Below are 22,934 nucleotides of genomic sequence, written 5' to 3'. Positions count from 1 at the left end.
GTGTGTGGTTGTCACTGGATCCCCTCTCCCCAGTCTCTCACCTGTTCCTCAGGTAGCTGTCAGACTGGACGGCTGAAACCTCATTCTGCTCCAGGACCTTCACTCTGTTACACAGGACCCGCAGGTCCAGGTCTAGAGTCCCCATTGAGTCTGTTACCATGGTAACAGAACTGCTTCCGGTACCTGTCGGATCTGATGAAGTCATGTGATCCTTCATTGGTTAGCCTGAGCCCACTAGAGTTCTACCTGGCACGGGAACTGACGGTGTCCGACTCAGTTTGGGGGAAAAAAAAGGGGAAACTGTTCTTACCTACATCATAAACACATAGACATGGCAAAAATAAACACAGACACAGAAAAAGTAACATGCGCACAAGATACAGTCATCTATTATTCACCATGTCAACAGCTTGGTAGCAAGTTGTTGGGCACAAATGTCTCTCAGGTTACTCCGCCTCTTAATCATCCTGTCCGCTCTCCTGCACCTCCCACCACATTTCACAAATCATTAAATCCCGAAAACTTAAAAGGAGAGGTTCACCTTTTTTTTCCCAAGTCAGTCTTAAAGCAATTCTCATGTGCATGCATATGTACTAAAACCTTTTTTTGGTTGATGTAATAAATTTCTCATGTTGTTAAACAAACATTAAACAATTGGCCCTTTCCTTTGAGGTCAGCTTAATAAGTAAGCTAGCAAGCATGTTTGGTTGATGCATAACTAAATACAGGTAAGAATACATCACTTATCTTATATAACTGATCTTGAGAAGTATTATTTCTTAACACTCACGTGAACTTAAATTAGCTGTTGTATTAATAAATGTACAAAAGAGTAAATTCTCAAAGGTAAACTTAAATAATAACCTGGTTTTTGCACTCCATTGACTGTAGTTTCATCTTCTCAATACATCGACGAGCTTTCAGTAAGTTGAGCTTCTGTTCTGTGAACTTAGTTGCCCTGTTTCCTTGGAAACGCCACAGACGTTAGACTTTGCCAGAATCCTCCATATCCAGTTGGCACTCAGCTTGTTCACCCCCTCACTCAGCACTGTACTTTCACTCCTCTTCTCCTCTCTCATTGTCCGACTGGGCATTCCTTCAGCTGAGGCTCTTCTCCCGTTAATAAATCCTCTGATTCAGAGTTTTCTCTCAGTAAATCCAAGTGTTTGCTTCTCACAGAGGAGTTAAAGTTTCATGTTCCAGGTCCAAGAACCAATATAGTAAATGTTATTTAAATAAATCTCACTTTAATCTCACGTATATCTGATTATTTATTACATTTTTGAATATGTTTGCATTCCAGGTAAGGGTCTTCTGCAAAAGTGCACATTTATCAAAAAGGCCATATGGTTTTTGTGAGCTGTCTATAAATGCATAAAAAAACAATTAGGTTTGTTTCGTCCTCACTTGCCTCCACAGCACCTTAAAACCTGAGAAAAAGGAAACATTTTTAAATTCTTTTCTTGTTTGTTGTTACTGTAAGTGTGTTAAGAACTAAAATGACACGGTGGATAAATGTGCTACCTGATGTGGGTCCACGGTCACTTTCATTAAGGCCAAAGAATAAATGCTAAAGAGAAAAACAAAAAGAGGAACAAAAACTAAAGGAACACAAGGGGTTTAATAAACGGGTGAGAAAAGGGAGAGAAGAAAAAGAGCGTCAAGAAATTAATAAAATAACACAGAGCATGAGTATAGTAGATGTAACCGCCCCCCACATTATCTCTTGTTAATCTTTGCAGTATGCACATCCTCTACCAGCCATAACAGAAAGCTTTATTAGAAAGAAACAAATGAAGACTTGAATGTACCTTTTCCTCTATTTCCTTTATTTGTCTCTTTTGCAAGTCAATCCTGTCCTCCAGCTCTCTAATTCTCTGCAAGGCAAAGACAGATGTGGTTAGCTGGTAAAATATGTTCAAATATAAAACTAAGACCATTTGGCCAGATCTTATGCAATCATCTACATTTGAAAACAGTTGTTAAACAGTTATTAAGACTGTCACTCAACTATTTCTATATACTCCAAATACCCTGCCTGCTTCCCATGCCCTCTGTCTCCATGGTAGCTGTGTTGGGTAAGAATAAGCTGCCATGGCAACTAAAGAGCTGATTTAACAGTGAACAGTGAAAGTTAGTCCATCTTTAAAACTTTAAATCTGAGCAATTTATACATTGACTCTGGAATAATGTATTAGTGTTCTTGTTTGCAAAGAAAAAAAAATCTAGCTGCAGTATCTTAAAGTATATTCATAGTTTTAAAAAGGATGATTCAAATTTATTGGCAAATACACTTGGACAGACATGGAATTCTAAAATTAAAGATGGGTGTTTTTATTTAATATAATCTGTTTCAAATTATTTTCAGTGGAGCTAACTTTAAATCCTTTAAACAAACACAGCTTAATCATTAATTAAGGTAAATATTACTACTGAGTCTCAGTTACTAGACCATTGAGTCAGCCATGGGACTGAGAAAGTGTGTAAACTAAAGCCCAACTATAGGGGAAAAAAATATTGGACTTTTAAGTGAGACTACAAAAACTAAACTGCGTAAATGCATTTAATTAGTTAGTATATTTCATGAGTAGTTGATTAAAAATGTGTTTTAAGTGTTCTATTGTTAGAGATTAGGAAAACCATGCTAGTAAGTTGGAGTACAAATGAAGTTAAGGGTGCCGTGGTTGTTGATGTACTCAATGAACATATACTGAACAAGCCATGGGTGTAAATCTACTGTGAGGGCTGCGGAGTGGAGGGATACTGAAGGAGTGGGGGGTATTCAGATCACAATGACATACACACTCTCACACACACACAGCCAAGTCATTTTGTCTCATCTATTACTCTTTCACTTCTACATATGCACTTACAGTTAGAGTTACAGGTTGCACACACAGGGATACTGCATCTTTTTCTTAGCACCAGAGGTCTGGTGGGGTCAGACGTATCAGACAGAGACCAGGGCTCAGGTTGAGGGAGGGCAGGATTCAGTAACCTGACTACATTTGTTTTAAGCCTTACCTGCTGGGCCTGCTGTAGAAGCTCCATTCGCTCATGTAAGATCTGACTGTCAAACTGCCGGCTCTGCCGGAGAATCTGACGCCGCAGCTTGTCCACGGCTAGCCTCAGCTCCTCCCTCTGCCTGTCTGTCAGCGACTCGGCCACCGCCTGGCATGACGGCTGCTCCTGCTGCAGAGCGCTATACAGCGTGGCCTCCAGCTCCTCGATCCTCTGCACAGCCAGCCACATACACACACATACACACATACAGGTACACAAACACACAGACACACACACGGACGTGCACATGCACATGCAGAAACACACGCAGGCATGCACAAACACACACATGGAGGCACGCACACAAACGGATACACATATGCACGCAAACACACACACACACACACACACAAACACACATACATACACACACTACTGTGACCATGGCAGATATGGGGAACACTGTTCCACTATATATTGGGGGTTATTTAGGCTTGACCTTTACATGGTAACGTCATTATATTAACAACACAAACCGTGTTTTTATTCTCAGAATAAACTACATACTACAGAATAATTCCACAGTTGCCTGACTGTTCTGGCAAGGTTACCATGTAATAACCAAGCTGTCACCAACACAATATAAAGTGGGACCATAAACACAAACCAACACCAAAAGTGACCAAATCAAATGGTTAGGATTATATGGAAAGTGACTTAAGTGTTAACTATAGCCTATTTAAGTCAGTGGGAGGGGATTAAGATCATTCATGCTAACAAAATCTAACATTAAAATCTTATTAATTCTTCTCAACTTCACTAGTTCTGTCCACTTGAACCAAGTTACACAGGCTATTCATAAAGGCATTATATCTTCATATTTTCTACAATTTAAGAGGGAGTGAATCAGCGATTGGCATCCTCAGAAGATAAAGAACATTGGGCCAATAAACAAAAAGCCAAATACCCCCAGCCAATTCAGTGGCTCAGATTGTTCACAGAATTTAGACTTCAGTGGTAAAAGATGCAGTATCCCAACACAATGTGACAAATTTTACCTTCATGGAGCATGTTCGTGATGTTTAATGGGGTTCCAAATGTTTATGTGTCATGCTGGAATGATGAGGTTGCACCCTTGCATTCCTGAATCACTTTATCATGAACCATAATGCTTTATACACAACCTTAGTTAATGGTGTAATTAATATAAATGAGTGTGTTTTGTCTATTCGAGAGGCTTTGGACAACTTTTGTATAAAGAGACAGGTCATACTGCTCCAGGCTCCGTACCATGTAGGCCTGGTCCAAGGCCTGCTTCCTGTAGTCCAACTCTTCCTCAAGGAATCCCTTCTGTTTACTGAACAGCTCCTGCAACAAGATTTAATAATATATAACACAAGACATGGTATCACAACTGAATGGTAAAGTACAGAATATTCTGTAGAGTCAGGAAAACTATAAGTGGTACATTTGACATCTGGGGTGGACTTTTTGTGATTAGAATAGCAAAAAAATAAACAGATAAATAGCTTGTTTTGTGCATATAACAGTGAAAAGTCAAGTGTATTTGGATCTGATCTGTCAAAACATTTGAAAATGTTGTTTTCTAATGATAAATTGATTTTTCACCTTGTCATTTTCCAGGTCAATCATCTTCTGTGTGAGGGCAACCTCTGTGCTATCGATCTGCTTCAACCACTGTACAGGGAGGATTAGGACAAAAGGCAAGGCATTAATGCTTTCTCAGAGGCTGAAAAAAACTATTATTATTTGCATCCATATTCAACTTAACAAAAATAACTCAAATGTAGAGGCTCTGTTTGGAATAAATAAAGTGTTATGGCAACAAGCGTCCACTGTGTGTCAGTAAAAACACAACATGTCAGAGAGGCCTTTCACCTACCTTTTCACACAGTGAGATCACCGTCCCTGCTTGGATCACCGCTACCTGCTCCTCATTTCTGAGATTCTACAGAAAAAACAACAGAGTTATCAGAAATTACAAGAATAACCAATGTTATTTTATCATAACAGTGTGTTTTAACTCACCCCATTATCCCCCAGGATATCCAGTTTCTTCATCAGCTCAGGAATAATTACATCCTGCACAGACATGACAACCATCAGACATCACATTGACTGCATGCAGGAAAATAGTCTGGTTATGGATATGTATATTAAGGATGTGTGTTATCACCTTGACTCCCTCCTGGTGGCAGTAGATCTGCAGGGCACTGCTGCTGTTCTCAGGGAACGCAGACATGTGCAGATTGAGGGCAGGCGATTTGCGTTCCCTCTCCTACAGAAAGTACACACCATGTTAATACTCACACACCCAAACACATCTCATTTCTACAAGTCATGTAAGAGTTTATCATAACATTGGTAGTGGTGCACTGTGAAACACAGAATGTAAATGTAAATGAAAGTGAAAAGGGAGTGAATGAGGGATTTACTTACATGAAAACATGATCAGGATCTGCCAAAATGAGGGAGGTGGGAACCCATAGATTTAAATGGAAAACCAAACCAAACCACGCAAAAACAAACCAATAGGGAATTTGAAAACACATGCTGAAACTCAAAACTGAGAATGTGATCTGAAACAGATGGTACTAGATCAACATTGAGATACAACTGCCAGATAAATAGATGTGATGGGTGATGAATTATATATTTCAAATGTTTTATGACTTTAAACATCTAGGTCAATAACCATACTTCTTTTGGTATATCTATATTTCTAACTTTTATTTTAAAGAAAAAATACATACCATATTTAATACTTAAATCCCCCAAATACATTATACTGCTAATCTTTCCATAATTATCCATGGACATCTAATGGCAAATGTAAACAAAATGTAGGACATGCATGCAGAAATGAGAGACAAAATGAACAAGGTGGGATTAAATGTTGAACATAAATACATTTTTATTTAATTAAAAATTATATTCATCTTAACACAACATTCTTTCATTAAAAAAATATTCCAGTTAAGAGGAGGGGTTATGCACACAGCTGCCATGCAGACACAGAGGCATACAGAGGAGGACTCAAGTGTGTGTATAAATGAACATGTGTATGTATGCCTGTCTATCTGTCTGTCTGGTGAGTCACTGTATGTAGGTCTTGCGTCTGGAACTGAGATTGTTGTTGTCGCCTCCTGGTGACAGTTTGACGTTGGTGCAGTCTCTTACTTCCAGTTCCAGCACCCTGAATTCCAGCAGCTCATTCTGATCCCGAGCGTCCTGAACCTCGGCCTGCAGCCGCGACTCCGCCTGCTGCAATGCACACATCTACAGACACACATACAAAAATGGTTGGTCAGGTTTAACAGTGCATTATGAGTACCCCAAATAATGAATGTCTTGTAGTTTTAATAAGGTATTTCAGATAGCAAGAATTATCACAAATGAACCATCTCATAACAGCATTGAATCTGTTCAAATTTAATTAAACTTTTATCTACAAATTATGGCCAACTCATATTATTAGTTGTGCTTTGCTAGCCTCGTATCATAGAAGAAGTTCATAGATTACCAGAGGGTTGGCACTCGGGTTGAATTTCAAGACTTATCAAGTGTAGCGCAGTTAAAAGAAAAATTGTCAAATACCAAAAGCTGGCACTGAATGCTTGCTTGAATTCATATTTCTTTTTACTTTGATCACTATGCTCTACAGAGATGGAACAAGCTTACAGAAAATATAAAACCTGTTTCACCTTACTACTTTTGAATCCAGATAAAAACATCTGTTTTATAATGCTTCTGACTGAACTGTAAGCACTCATGCGTACTGCCCTTGCACTTACATTTTCAGTTTCCGTTTCCTTTTCAATGTTTTTTAAAAGACTTGCATTTTAATTTGTTAAATCATTTTCCCTTTTTAATCTGAAGAGTAGTGAATTGCCTTTTTTATGAAATGTGCTGAACTAATAAACTTACTTTGCCTTGATGAGATTTTATATTCATTAAATAAAAATATTAGTAGTTTTTAAGACTAGACTGTATTTGATGTTCTTTGTGTTTTTTTGTTAAATACAAAACATTTTTTTTGCAGCAGAATAAAAGATTTAGCAGAAAATGTCTAAGTAAGTATAGTCTAATGCAATATACCTTCTCATGAAGTTCTTGGTTGGTCCTGAGCAAGTACTGCTTCTCCTCCACCCACTTTGAATCCTGCCATAACAATCAAACAGAACATCAGCAAGAAATTACACTGCCAGGAACAGGAAAGGATCCCAGAGGAGAGGGTGCAATGAAAAAAGTTTTCCGAAACACAATCAGCCACCTCAAAACCATCTACTATATTTCCAGACGACACATGCAGGTGTACCACAGACACAAACAGACTGGAACAGAGTGACAGTAGTAGTTTATTGATCAAGAGAAATGAAGACCACTCCTGAGATAACAGGCAAAGGAGCTGCATTCACAATCATCAGGAGTTCACAGTAACAAGAGGAACAGAAGGCAATCTTAGGTGGAAAACAGCCGAGCAGCAAATTAAAACAACAGAGCTGGATCAAGCCACAGTGGAACAGGCAATATGCAGTGACAAAGGAAAAACTTTACAACAAATGAAGAAACTGATTGTAGTGATATGAATTCATAATAATAATTTCAGTGTTCCTCATGGTTTTAGTTAGGTAATAATTAAGGTTTTTAATGTCGGCATTTCTTTTAATCTACTTAGTTTTGACAAAATAGCCAAGGCTTTTCTTCAACACTGGCATAGGTCTGGCTTAGTTCTCAGACCACAATGTTTTATGATGTACATATTGACTAAACTAAAATCAATGAATCAACTGAAATCATATTCAGAAAAGGTGTGACATTACTGTATTAAGATCTCGTATATATCAATCTATTCATAGCTGAGCCTTTTCTCCAGGCGCAACCGCCCCGAAAAGGCCCAATAAGAACAGAACCAACAACAGGAAGGATAGAAGGTGAGGCAGAGCATGCAGGCACAGAACTGTGACATCACACATGCAGGAAGTGACATCACAGGATTCTGCGGCAGACCTGGTCGGCATAGCGCCAGCCCAGGAGCAGAGCAGCCAGACAGACATGCAGGAGGGCCAGTGAGAGCAGGACCAGTGAGCTCCTGTCACCATCTCTTGTCTTTGTTACCTGCCCCCTCTCGGCCAGGGCCTTCTCCAGGTCGACGATCTTGGCTTGGCAGCTGCTGAGCTCCATCTGCAGCTGCTCACGTGTCTGTGGGAGAGGAGATCAGCCATCAGGGACCAGGGTGCCAAACTGGCTAGACAACAGTAGAACAGATTCTGGAAATTTAAGGGATGCAGTGATATATCGGGCGATACTCGTTGACGACTGACTGTAATCTGCAAATAAGCGGGCATCCATCACTTTCAGTGGCCGATGTTTATCTGATCTGTTGTATCAATTTTGTGCTTGATAAAAGTTTTGTTGGCAATTTCCAATTTTGAATTTACAAAAATAATCACATGCGTTTGCTAGCACTGGCACAAATTGCACTCAAACACCAGCGTGCTCCATGCAGCAGCACAGACAGTGAGCAGGTGCTCTACGTCTCACATCTTGGATAGTAAGAGAAATAGACTGAGCAACAACATGGCAGAGATGCTTATCTTTGCAGATTTCTTTTGTTTCCCTGGCACAAAGGGGTGAATAAAGAATAACAAAAAATAACCTTGGTACCGGCATCAACCGAATTGTTATTATTTTAACCCTAACTGTACATGGTATTACTGCAGAACTGCAAGCATATTCACTTCCTTTTTGCAAAGTTGTAAAGAAAAAAGGGTAAAGGTTATTTGAATTGATTATACAAACCCTGGCTTCCCTCTCAGCATCCAGAGAGCCCCCTGTCTGCTCTTGAAGAAGGGCGTAGGCCCGCTGGAGAGCCTGGTACTCTCTGGTCAACTGACGAAAACGAAGCTCTGATTCTTCACGGGAAACACTCTTTATTTAAGAAAAGCAGAAATTAAAAGTTATTAAAAGATATACTCAAGTGGGACAGGGTCAAACACACCTTATTTGTAACTTATCTTTAAGCCCATTTCTTATTCTGTCCTGTCAGTTATCTCAATATTTCTGCAGCACATCTTTCAGTTGTTAGAACTACAAAATGTAGTTTGTAGTTTAAATTATTTCTTTCTCAATGTAGATAAAGGATTTTCTTACGTCTTCCAAATCCTCCTCTGGAGTTGCAGGCGTGCGGTCAGTGAGGTCAGTGTTAAAGGAGGTCAGTGAAGAGGTCTCAGAGTCTATCGACTCCTCATCAAATCCAAAATATGTCTCCACAACATGCCTCTGCGCAGAGAAAGAGAGGAGAAAAGACAATATCCACATTGTTAATAAAAAATTATCCTAAACCTAATCTATAAAGCCAACAAATCCAACATTAATCCAGATTATATCGCATCTGATTTCAGATTAAAGAATTTTAATTAATTAAAGACCCTAAATCCATCACACGTCTGTTTCTAATTCTAACAACTGCACAGTAAAACTTAATTCAACAACATTTTGTCTAAAACATCAAAAGCAGGTACTGCCATTCTGTTTTATCTCCGGTAAAATAAATCTGTAAACCAGATCGGGTTGCTGAACGTTAGTTTACTTCTTTCTTGCTATTAACTTTTCCCAACTCCACAGAGTCCTTACCATCATGTTTATAAGTCATCTCCTGGCAACCAGAGAAGTAGAGGCAGACTAGGGCACAGAGGCAAATGAAGGCAGAGAAGTAGAGGATAAGGAGGAGATACTCTGTCATGTTGCTTCTAGAATAAAAACACTAAACTATAAAGAATCTCCCCAAAATACATCTATCATATTTTGGACTATACTAGCTGATCTATATAGCGCTCTGCGGGCCTCCAGTAATGTCCACAAAGTACAATTGCTTTCCGTTGCACTCCCACACAAACTGGAAAAGCAGTCAGACAAAAGCTTCTGGTTACAATGAAACCTCCTACAAGAAAAACGAAGGGCCAGCCTCTGTTTTTTTTTGTCTCCGAGCTCAAAATTCCCCAAAAAGAGAGGAAAATTTCCAGGTGCAAGTCCAAGAGCCAAGCTGCTGTCCCCAACTTTCATCCACCTCACTAAGGTGACAAACTGGTTCCAGCAGGAGAGGTGGGAGAAAATATCTGACAAGCATTTAAAAACTCCTCCTCCTAGCAACATCATAGACTCTCAAATGTCCCCTGATGTATTAGCCCAAACACACACACGTATCGAAGCAATTATTTTTTTGTGACACAGCCACCTCATCCAATTAGATATCCCTTTTCCTCTCTTTATTTACACACAAGGAAGCAAAGATAAGCAAACACAGACTTGACTTGTGTGTTTTGAGAAAAAATGGTTCATGTTCCTGCAAGAACACTAAATACATAAAATAAAATAAAACAAGGGAAAAAATTATTTCCACTTGCTGGGTGAATGGTTCACGCAGGAGTTGCACATTCTCAGCATGAAGCTCCCAGCTGTGAGGGATACTGTCATTATTCTCTCTTGAGCCCAATTAAACACAAACATACACAGAGACACACACACTCAATTGCAAACATTGCTTAAGGATCAGTCAACCACAGATAGAGTAGTTGCTTAGTTACACACTTCTGACTAACAGAGTTTTCACTCATGGGCACTTACTTTAGACAGTTTGAGAGGTTTCCTCCTGGTCTTTTTGCTCATCACCAATCGGTCACGTTCCTAAAGATAAACACACAGGAGATCAGCATCTCAAACTTTGTGCCTGGAGATTTGGACATGACTCAGTGAGCTGCACAGGCTTCACATTTCATAGGCTTTACGTTCTATGAAAGCCAAAGTATGTTTGTGAAGTTTTTTGATGTAACATTTGAAGAGTCAGAACTATTCTTTGTCTCTCTAGAGTTAACAATAGTGATGTCAGTTAGATTTGGTTAGGTCAAAGCTATGGAATATTAAATCATCCATTTTTACTCACTACATTGTCCCAGCTGAAAAAAATCCATACGTGCATCCCTAAACCAATAATACATTCCACCATCCACTGCCCCTTCTAAAAAATATAATGTGATCCTCTAATCTAGAGGGATCCAAAAGGCAGACAGGAGCAGGAAGTAAAAGGTAGTGCTTTCACAATGTGTTGCCCCCATTTAGGGGTAGGTGATATGGATGAAATCCTGTTAATAATGCATATGTAATTTCATATAACAATATTGATAAATATCAATATTATAAGATATAATACATTTTCTGCTAAATGAATTGAGAAAGTGGGTAAAATAAGGTCTGTACCTATCCAGTGAGGTAAATACCTAAAAACCAAAACCAAAATATGTCATAATTTTAAAACAAAATCACATATCACATAAGAAAAGAAAATGTTACTAATTTTCGAAATGTAAGCATTAAAATCAAATAAGACCAGATATAACATCTGACCCTGGTGGTTTGAGTATAACCCTGACCTGCGTGAGCTCATCAATGATGCCACGTTGCTCAGAAACCTGCAGCTTGAGGAACTCCACTTCCTGTTCCTCGTGGGCGTGGCTCAGGTCTGTCAGGGAGCTTGGCCGCCTCAGCGGTGGCTGAATGGATTGTTGCTGTGAGGGGGGCCGAGAGGAGGAGGCTTTTTCCTTCTGAAGGTGGGAGACAGAGAGAGAGGCCAAATTATGGTTGTATGGAGAATTATTTCAAGGTTTTCCTTAAATGGCCAGTAGAGGTTCCGCTTCCTTTTTGATGAAATTCTTAGTGACACTCAAAGTACAGAAACACAATCCCTCTTCCTCTACAGATTTCTTCTAGTATTTGAACTTTTTAATATTTAAGAGGGAAACCACAGAGTTGAGGTCAAACATACGCTGGGTGTATCTCACCATCTCAGCGTTCTCTCGGCTCAGGTTCTTCAGTTTCTCCTCCATGCGCTGCAGCGTTTGCAGGAGGTCATCATTCTTCTTGGACAGCCGCTTGTTCTTTTCAAACAGGGGCTTCATCTGGCTCTCTGCCTCTCGCACCCGCTTCAACTGGACAGAGGAAGGAAATAGGGAGCGGAAACACTGTAACCTTAAGTCTTGCCTTCTAGTGATACAGACTTTCCAGTTTTAAGAGGAGAGGAAATATCAAGCCTGGAGGGCTTAGAAAATAACATGTTTTAATACACTCATGGGCATGTATGTTTTTTATGTGTGTATTTATCATAAGTCTAAAAATATCTGAGTGTGTATTTGCATGCCGATAATCACAACATGTATGTACTTCTGCATGTGTGTTCCTCACTAGTTCATTTCTCTCATCGGCCAGCAGTGCATTTCTGTCCTCCAGTTTCCTGATGACCGAATGGAGCTCCGCAATCTTCAGCTGGAACCTCCTCAAGTCACGCTCCTCGACCTCCTGTGGCACAAAGGGGAGAGGAGAGGACGAGGAAGACAAAATCTAAAAAAGGGAGCACATGCAGGCAGGCAGGCAGGTAATGGAGGAGAATGGGAAAGAGGAGGTGGTGTGATGAAGGATGAGAGGCCATTTCACAGTGAAAGTGTGAAGCGGTATGTGAAGTATACACAGTATATCAACATTCTTCTCATGAATGAATGAGCTGTATGTGCAGCTGTGATTTAATGCACAGATACACAATATTGTTGTACGCCTACAATATCATAGATGTTTGTCACTCAGAAAAAAATAATGCACTTAAAGTCTAAAGTTTCAACTGTTTCAATCAGAGATTTAATTAAATTTGATTTTCTCTCTTAAATCCAGGGTACCTCCAGCTAATGCAGAGAAACAAAAAGCTTTCTCAAACTTCAAATCATAGTAAGGACCTCCACCTAATGTTCTGAATTCCTTGTGCAAACATTATCAAATTTAAAAGATAGTAAATACCAGAAAAATATGTGTTATTACATTCATGCATTCAGGCCCATGTACATGTGGTTTTGTGTCTGTGTGTGTCTACCTGGTTGTTGAGCAGGTCTTGGTTGTCCCCCAGCCCAGGCACCACTTCTCTCTTGGGGCTGCCGTGGTTGTGTCTCTCTGCCTCTCGTACATGGCCCAGCTGCTCATCCAGGGCTTCCTTCTGAAGCTGAAGCTTCTGGGTGTAGCCGGCCTGCAGCCCCAGCTCCCTCTCCAGGGCACACACCACCCGGTCCTTCGCCTTCAACTCATCCATCTAGAAGAGGGATGGATAGGAATATGGTGGTGGGTGGTGGAAAGAGTGAGTGAGTCAGACACAGTTTTCCATTAAATCCTACTTAAAGCCCACATTAATATTACTGAAAATGTTCATAATAAATTATAATATGTAGTGCAGATATTTCTGAGATTATGTTGTGGAAAATATACCAAAAGCTTTTATAAAACTCAGAAATTGAGCTTTATTTGATTTACCACCATGTGTAAGTATGTGGTTTACGTTTTATGAAACACATTGTTCTTTTGTTTTAGGCTTTGAGTGATGCAACCTTTAGTCCTCACACTGTCTACACCTTCAGTCTAACAATCTGTATGCTCCGCTGGCCGACAACAGAAACAAGAAAAAGGATGTGACAGTGTTTTAGCTTGTAAAAAAATGTGCTTCACTGTAAGTAATTTATGAAGCTTTGTTCTGGCTCTGCATTAATGCAATGTCTTCTGACAAATGTTCCCACTTCTACTTCCCTCCGTATTTTGTTCTTTAACACTGGTATTTCCTGAACTGCCGGCTCTCCACCAATCAGCCATACTTTTAATCTTTTACCACTCTGATCCCAACTATCATAAAGTCTCCTTGCTCAAACATTCCTTTATTAAGAATGATGCCTGTTATTGTAGCCCTGCTCATTGTAATGTGGTTAATGAGTGACTGCAGCAGGTAAACAGATTTTATTCCTGCAGATAAGCACTACATTGTGAGACAGGCCAAGTCGGACAGTGCAACAATTAGCCTGTAACCTTCACATGTCAGTGAGATAAACCCTAAGCTGGAACTGAACTTCAGAAGCAGGAAAACAGATGTCGGTGTGTGAGTGATATTCAAATGTGGTTGGGACAGACAAGGGCTATACAAATAACAGCTGCTGGGTTTTGTCAAGCTATCACACAATGTATTAGCCTTTTATCTAAAGACTAAGCTAGTGGCCATGTCTTCCCAGCAGCATGTGGTCTCACCAGTCTGCGGATGTCTCTCTCACAGTCCCGTTTGATGCGGTGCACCTCATCCTGGTGCTGTTGGTAAGCTGTGCGGAGATCTGCTGCTTTGGCTTTATCAGCCTGCAGAGCATTCCCAAGTGCTTCCTCAGCCTGCTTCCTGGCTGTCTTCTGCTCCTGGATCTAAAAGAACCCCCACACACACACACACACGCGTTCATATTAACACACACAAAACCAAAAGCAACAAAGAGAGTGACACTCATTTCTAAACACATGTCCTATCCCATTAGACATTTGTAATGATAGATGCCCTGTTTGTCTGGAAAGGCTACAATGGAACAATAGCTTGGCAACAGGCTTTTCCACCCTGCTTCCTGTTTTTCAGCAGCAAATTTACAAAAGGTTTACACAGACCCACATCAAGACCCAGCATACACAAACACACACACACAAACACACACACACACACACACACACACGCTGGTTTCAAAATGCCAACTTTCCCCAAAAAAAACAGTTTGTCTTTATTTTACAGTTAACATGTCCATATTTTTCCACAATCTATAATAGAGACATAATTAATATTGCATTACTGTCACCTATATACAAGCTACAACCTACCTCCTGCTGTAGCTTTAGCCTCTCCCCATCAAAAGCTCTCCTGGCCTCCTCCCGAGCCTCTCCAAGAAGAGCATTTTTTAGCTTGTCAGCAGCTCCATCCCTCAGCGCGTTTACAAGCCCCTGGAGCCTCTGCACCTCAGCGTCCCGGATCTTGATGGCCCGGGCCAGCTCAACTTCATGCTGCCGCGCCAGGCCCTCACGGACGGCCGCTGTCTCGCGTAACTTTTCTTCGTGAAGTTTGGCACGCAGGTCGGTGATCGCTACAGCGTGTTTGTGCTGCTCAAGCTCCCGAGCCTGCCGCTGCTCCTGGAGCCGCTCACGGAGCTTACATGCCTGGGAGAGCGACACATTGTTGTTGCATAAGAATCCAATCAACCAGTCATGATCATACATATCACAGGCCGCCAGTGTATTTATCCATTTGCCCCAGACTGTGTGCAGCACAGGGATGACTTTATTTGCAAGTTCGTGCCTAAGAGTTGGCAGTCTAAAACAAAACGGATGAACAGCTATCGAGCGGTGCTTTATTGCCCAACAGAGAACAGTAGACACTTAAATCTACAGTTATGGTTTCTCTACTGGCTTAAAAAAAATGTTGAACCAAAAACAATTTTTCCTTGCCTGTACTTCACTATATCTTTGTCTTCTTAAATGAATTTCATCATGATATTTTAAAAAGAAAAGGTGAATTCCATCTGATGCATCCGTATATTCGTCCCACCCTTACTGTGTCAATATTATACTTTATGCGCTGCTGTTGACATTCTTACACCCACTGCTCCACTTGGCATCTTGCAGATGTTTTTGTTTTTTTTTGCAAATGGCAAAGGCATATGTTTTAAGCATGGCTTGCCCCAGAAAAAACTGAATCCCAGTACTGTGACTGTATTCTCTAGGGACAGCCATGACAGATGCAGAGAACGGCACAGAGGGGTGGTCTGTGTCAATCAGAAGATACAAGGAGAGCCAAACCACCCGGACAGGTTTTCCAAGACTTTAGAAGGGCAGGCCTCACTGAATAAATACAATGCTGATTGGCAAGTGGTGTACACATTTGTGCAACTGAGTGCAATCACCATTATTACAGCTTTAATCAGTAGAAGTATCACTTTTTTCAAGTGTGCATGTAAAGCACTACATTTTGTGACTTTAAAATTGTGCACCCTCTTCTTCCTCGGCCTTCAGTGTGACGGTAAAGACTCTTCTTCGTCTTCCTCCTCCCCCCTCACCTTGCCCCGCTCCTGCTGCAGCTCAATCTGGATGTCCATGAGTTTGCTCCTCAGCTCCTCGTTGGTGGCCTGCACCGAGTCAGCCATCACCTCTGATTTCTCCGGCTTCCTTCCCTTCTTAAAGGGTAGGGCCGCAGAAGGTGTGGTTGATGACATAGCACTCCGGCCACCCAATCAGGACGGACACAGAGCGCCAGGTGTGGCGAAAAGGAGGAGAGAGTCAGTCGCTGCTCCTCCTCCCTGCGAGCATCATCATCGTGTGGATGTCAAGTCTACATCATTGCTGGAGGTCGCCGAGGGTTTCTATTTGAAAGAGACAGACAGACAAACAGAGAGGAAAAAGAGGAGATGGAAAAGTGTGAGTCAGTGTTAAAAACTGGGTTACACCACACTACTTTACACAATACTCTGGGCCCAAGCCACATGACGCACTACGGCCTGGAGAAAGCAGACTATTTTTAGGACTAACATTTACACTCTCCTCCGTTGCCCTCGCCTCTCTAACATATACACCTGGGTCATTTATCACCATCCTATTCCAGTCCCTGGGCTGTACTTAAAAGCTCCACAGTGCATGAAAACGGGTCTGACCACCACACTTATGGTCCCTGGAATCTCACATCTCCTGCAACACTTCTCTCTTTCAGCAGACTAATAAATTCATCCTTTACTTTGATGAGTTCTTTGTCCAGAGATCCTGTCATCTGTTCTGGGCCTGCACACAGACTGTAAAGAATAAAGAGCAGTCCTAGCATCACTGTAGGACACTTAACCCCGGCAGAATGAACTCATCATCACACATCAGAACTCCTTTATCACTTTATCACAAATTCTGTGAACACTGGCAGCTTGTACTAATGCAGTCTCCTTGGAAAATTTGAACTAGAAATCTTCTGCTTCATTCAGTGTTCATCTGTCTATCCTTTCTATTGCTTTCTTTTTTTTTTCACACCTTCTCATCATGGAATAAATTACGGTTTCAAATAGATATCTGATTGATTAAGTCTTGACTCTTTGGACCAGGTGAATGAAGATAACAGCTGCCATCTGATCCGTCCGCTTTATCCATCAGTGAAATAACAATGGCAAGACCTTTCCCCCCTTTGTCTTTCTAAACACACTGCACATACTGGAAAGCATTATTTTTCTGTTTAAAGAGCCATAATATAAAACAGAGAATAGCAGGAAATAATCAGTCTGAGAATTCTTTGGCTCATTACATGACTTTATTCATTTTCTGTCTATGAACTACTCGATTATTCGTAGTAGTTTCAGTGTTAATATAAAACCAGTAAGGATATCATTGTGCATCAGCTAAACTGGAATTACTGGTGACATCCAACTGAACGACTCAAACAAAGGCTGACACAAAAGGATTTAAATGAATGAATTGTTTACTCTCTACTCCTCCTTTCTTCCCACTGAGGCAGGCTACCGTTGTGTTAGCAGGTGTATTTTTGGCATATCTTTCTGTGGATGCGTTGCTACAATAACACACCTTCACTGAGATGAAAGTGGACTCCTCTAATCTGTTCCGGGGAATGAATTGTAACCCAGTAACCTTACAGTCTTTCTGCTAACTATTAAATAAATAATGCAACGATGAGGGAGCTGAAGCATTAAGACCACGGGCCTCCATCTTTTTCTACATGCACACAACCAAACATTCATACAACATACACAGATGGCAGCAATAGTTACCAAGGCAACCCTTGCTCTCAAAAAGTCTATTCCTCTCATAGCAAATGATGATGGGAAGGAGGAGTCTCACAGTGGATTTGAAACACACACACACACAGAGACATTTTGCATAAACAGAAAACTGCATCGTACAGAGGCTGCACATTTGTTATCTGGTCCAATCTCTGAGACGAGGTTGACTGAGAGACAGAAATGCATCGATGCTGGAGGGCAAGAACGCTTCCTTCCACATGGATTTCTACACAGCACGCACAGCCAAACGTTGGGAACCAGTGGGAATGGGAGAGAGAAAGAACGAGAGAAAGGATGGAGGAGGATTAAGCCTATGAGACGGAGGCACAGAAGAGGAAAGAGCAGGAGCAAAGTGGAAAACCAGCTCTACCAGCCTTCATCCCCCCCGTTACATTCTCTAACCTCGCTCATCCCTCCACCCCCACTTGCTGGCATGGTGATGTTGCCGAGCAGTCAGTGATCTCACTCTCATTCACAGAGAGAGGAAAAGAGAGGGGGAGAGAGCGATCATTCACACACAGAGAGCACTGACACAAGCACACAGTCTTAAACAGAACAACTAGCGACAGATACAGCGGACACATATTCACACAGGCACCAAAAGGCCTCTGCACCCATTCACATTAGTAACCAGCATAGATGTATCTACAGGAGGCCAATAGACTGGACTACAGCCATGTGTACTGGAATTTTTAGCACACAATTTACAAGAAAAAAAAAGTCTCCTGTACTCTTTTCACCGTGTCACTGTTTTAAACATGTTTATGCATGCCTGTGCCATTATCAGAGACCAGCTGAAATAGCTGAGAGCCATGTGGGACGGTTTCACTGGTTGTTCTTCATAGGGGAAGGAGGAGTTGATGCTATTCCGACGAACATCTGGATGTAACACACAGAGTGGTAACTTAAGTGGTTTGATGCTTGTCAATCATTTTTATACATATTTTGGCTTCACACATTTTGGGTCTATCTAGCTAGTGTCACTAGTCTAGTAGATGATAACCTCTTGTTTAATGATATATATGCCTTTAACTGCACACAGTTCCCCACAATGCCTCCTGGAGCCACGTGTTCCCAAGCTGGCAGCCAGAACTGAAATTTTATAGGGGAAACTGGAACATTTTACAGGGACACCGAGAAGCTAACAAGCACCTTTAATGCAAACAAAACCCTGCACAAGTCATTGACCTTACCTGACCTCATCGTCTTATATACCCAGTATATGCCCAACACATATTGCACTACAAGGCCTAGATGTTTAAACAAAAAGTTTCTATCACCCACATATAGTTGATATAATCCTATATTTGTAATTACATTATTTCTTTTAATCACTGTTACTCAAATCAAATCAATACAGAGACAACAAAAATGCACATTCAAGGTCTATTTAAATGCAGTAAATGTAGTACGGACACAATTGGATTAAACAACGGAGCTAAAATCACATAATGTTGACTGCAAGAAAAAAGTGATGAAGAAATTCTGCAACTGCTGAGGAGTTTCACAATTAAGCGTACTGCTGCTTGAGAAATAAACTCAAAAAAAGTGGGCAACAAGCTATGTCAGCATCAGTACAACATAAGAACATTAGCAGAAGCATAGCATAATCGAGGCTTTAGGTTGGTACCTAGCTACCATTGGCTGTTGAAATCTTGATCCTTTCAGAAAGGGCTGAACAAAGTGTCATATTGTTTTTAGTGAATAGTGAATTGTGCTGTATGGACTGTGATAAGGTGCCTAAAGTAACTTGCTGGTTTGATCATTTGAAACAAAAAGCCGTCCACCTACTCGTTGGCAGTACAACCATTAAGTTTGTGATTACTATTTCAGGTACATGTGGTGGCAGTGTTCCTAAAACCTTTATACCTTTCTGTGTCTTTCTGAGAGTTTACAGCCATACAATGAGGTTATGATGCAAAAGTAGTCATTCCCACTAATCATGAATCATATCGCAATCTGTCTAATCAATCACTTGTTTGCTCTGTAAAACATCAGACAATAGTGACAAATTCCCATCATACTGTCTCAAAGACTTTCTATTAGTTAAGACAGGAAGAACCTGAGACCATCAAATTGTTTGGCATCTCACTTAAACCATCAATCAATTCTCAAAATAGTTGCTGAATAATTTTTCTTAGATTGCCTACCCGATATTTCCACTAATGGTTTCAGCTCTAGTTGCTTCTTCCTCTGCTCTCCACTCACTTCCTTTATGTGCTTACTTGATTTATCACACCTCAAAATTCAAAACATAAGTGGAATAAGTATTAGCATTAGTGCAATGAACCGGTCCTTGGTGGACATCTGTAAAACAAAGCCTGCAGAGAGATATGCAGTTGATAAAATGAGTGTGTTGCTGAGGGACGGCACAATCATGATTAACATGCAAATTGTGATATGGACTTTGGACTACAATAGTCCCAAACGAGCTACAAAAAATAGTTTCAGAAAAGCTTCACATTTATTGTTTTCATGGCTTGTTTGTGATCAAACTTCTGTGATATAGAAATATATAATAATAGCTTTGTACTTTGGCAGAGGAGCCATTACAGGTTGTAAGTGAAGTACAAAATGTAAACAGACTTCTTTGCAATGGTCACAAGCTTGTCACATACTTACAGATGGACCTCCTCAGAGCTAGACAGACCACACACACTCGCAAAGTGTCAAACATTAACGAGACTTCAGTGAGACATGCAGGCCCAGTAAATCCATAAAAGAGCTGCAAATGGGAGCGCAAACAAAGACTCCTTGCTTCTCTGTGCTTATACGTGGACACCACACACACATACATTCTCACTGTAGCCATATCTGCATCGGCAGAGTGTAGACTGTCAGAACAAGTCTGGCCACACTCCAGACATCCCTCCACAGCAGACACGCACACTCAGCAGTCTAGTGATAGTCCAAAGACACTGTAAAGACCCCGCTGAACGGCTGAGTAACCCAGCAAAGTGCAACACTAGTGAAGCATATGACCTAAAAACTACAAGTTACTGACCCCAATGACTAGTCAACCCAAACAGGAAAACACAAAGTCTCTTTTGCTCTGTGTCTCTGTCACACACACACACTCACACACACACACACTCCATCTACTCAGTTATGGTATTGCTACTTTTACTGTTCAGGGTTCAGATCTATAGTAATGTCACTATTTGGTTGCGGGACGCTTTGTGTGTTTTTGGATTGTGCATGCACTGTACATCTACGTGCTTGTATGCTTTTGCATGCATGGGTGCCCTTTCGTGTATGCTAGCAGCAATAGCCGCTCCCAACTCAGAAAGACATGATAGTGCTATCAGTAATGTGATTAACCTTGCCTCTCTCGCTCTCTCTTCCTCTCTCTCCCTACACTAGCTGGTTGCCTCTGGCTTGCACAACATAAACATGAATACACAGTACAGACATTTACTCATCTGTCCCGCTCTTTTTATTCAGAAGACAGGAGGAACTACCCTGGTGTGTCTTCCAGAGAGGGTTATAATGAAGGGACTGAAGCAATCAGAGAGGCACTCACATGTGGGTATAGTCCACAAGGATTATCCAGGTGGCAGCATGTTAGTCAAAGCGTTACGCTGACGAAGACAGGGGTACGGAGGTAGAGATAGGATTATGAATGAGGAATAAGTGGGATGAATTAAGTTAGGGGAAAGGTGGCTGAAGGCAGTGGGTGAGGGGGGGGGAAGAGGGGTGACATAAACAGGAGTCCAGGTGAACGTCAGCATTCATTAGCATTATAGCGAACACCGAGTACACTACCAGATTGAGGTCAGGGGGAAAAAATAATATGGAATAATCAGAAATAGACAGCGAGCCTTTCTTTCCTGTCACAATAACAACCACAGTTTTGTTCCAGTACTTGCACGAGAGCTATTCCTTCCTCGGCACCAGCTAATACAACACATACAAATGAGCACAGCATCATAGTTTGTGCAGCATGCCCCGAGCTGGCTGATCAAACACAAGTGAGTGTGCAACACATGTTGGCTGTCCACTGGAGCACATTTGCTCTGGGGCCGCCTGCTATACACCAGCAGAGCTGTTATGACAGACAAGAGTCCCCGCCTGTAAACACAGCGGACGGACAGAGTACATGCACGGCAGAGGACTGCTTTGGTAGACCAGCGACACGGTCGGGATGGCTTAATGCGATGTGGCCAGCTATGTAATGAGCTGTCAAATGGGAGATTACAGGGTAGAGGGTGCTGCTGGAGGGAGCACTTTACACTGCTGACAGCTTCCTGTCCGGCTTCCCAACCACACCCCACGGCGACATGCATGCACGGGGCTGCTGCAGCATCCTCCTCCAGCCCACAGAGGTCGGCTGTCCCTGCTCTCAGGCTGTACGGACTAATGCTTTCTGTGTGAACCACTGTCATGTTGCATTTCCACCGTGTTGTTCTGGTGTGACCGCAGACTAATGTGGTCCAGTTGTGGCCTCCCTTCCAACCAGGGTAGGACGAGGAAAGACACATCGGGAATGTAAGATTAAAAAAACGAAAGAAAGCAGTTGAATATGAATCACAAGTGTCGAGTAACGTTATCATCCCGCTTCATACTTCCTCTGTGGCCAGCTGGCAGAGTCGACCCCACACACACACACACACACACACACACACACAAAGGTTCGCGATGCAGCCTCCCTGTCTGGGTTGATATGAGGCTTGGCGGAACTGTTAGCTAGCCCAAACTCCCATGTAAAGCCTGATAACGATGCAGCCAGGTCTGTGGCTCTGACATGAGACCGACATGGAAACACGGATGTCGGATATATAATGCCACCGCACAGTCGAGACTCGACACAAGTTGTCTATCGTTATAAACCGAACAAACTTACCAGAAATGGAGGTCCAGTGGGCTCACAGGTGTCCTGGTGTTGAAACCGTCGCTGCCTAATTGGCTTCACATCCAGGAAGGGAGGCTTTTTTCGGGGGGAGGCTTCGGCGTGGAGGAGCTGTCTTAACTCACCTCCCAGCTCACTGCGAACAAACGACCACTTACAACTCTCCTCCCCGGGTATTACTAACGTTTTCCAGCAGTGTCTGAAGTTGTATTTCCCAGCCACCGACGTTATCCTTCCTCCAGCTGCAGACTGGATTCAGCTCGCACGCGGACACTTCGCTCCACGCGCCCACACACACACACACACTGGGGGTGCACGCGCGACGTCATCCGTTCCCATACATTTCATCCACATGAGTGAAGAGATACATCAATAAAACGCGGCTCGATGCCCGTGCAGACGTGAAGGTGTGT

At 41.7% G+C, this 22,934-nt stretch overlaps 2 protein-coding genes across 2 annotated transcripts in view; both read right to left on the bottom strand.

The window, feature by feature from the left end:
• The window catches only part of LOC118333987 (trichohyalin-like), a gene marked incomplete in the record, with an annotated part of 12,326 nt that extends 12,166 nt beyond the window's left edge, over positions 1–160 (bottom strand). Inside the window, 1 exon segment of the mRNA XM_035669808.1 lies at positions 42–160. Within this exon segment, the coding sequence (XP_035525701.1) occupies positions 42–160 (119 nt within the window).
• Positions 161–5,940: 5,780 nt separating this feature from the next.
• On the bottom strand, positions 5,941–22,928 carry jakmip1 (janus kinase and microtubule interacting protein 1). The gene is made up of 14 exons (XM_035669642.1): positions 22,516–22,928; positions 15,960–16,262; positions 14,731–15,063; positions 14,128–14,289; positions 12,938–13,150; positions 12,262–12,375; positions 11,862–12,008; positions 11,454–11,624; positions 10,651–10,710; positions 9,178–9,306; positions 8,827–8,955; positions 8,143–8,226; positions 7,123–7,185; positions 5,941–6,303 (listed from the first exon to the last, which is right to left on the bottom strand). The coding sequence occupies exons 2-14, from the start codon at positions 16,113–16,115 to the stop codon at positions 6,121–6,123; spliced, it is 1,944 nt and encodes a 647-aa protein (XP_035525535.1). The 5' UTR covers positions 16,116–16,262; positions 22,516–22,928; the 3' UTR covers positions 5,941–6,120.
• Between the last annotated feature and the right edge of the window lie 6 nt (positions 22,929–22,934).

The sequence above is a fragment of the Morone saxatilis genome, unplaced genomic scaffold (genome assembly GCF_004916995.1).
Source record: "Morone saxatilis isolate NCDOM2014 unplaced genomic scaffold, NCSU_SB_2.0 Contig22, whole genome shotgun sequence".
Lineage (NCBI taxonomy): Eukaryota > Metazoa > Chordata > Actinopteri > Moronidae > Morone > Morone saxatilis.
This window is presented reverse-complemented; position numbering and strand designations above follow the sequence as displayed.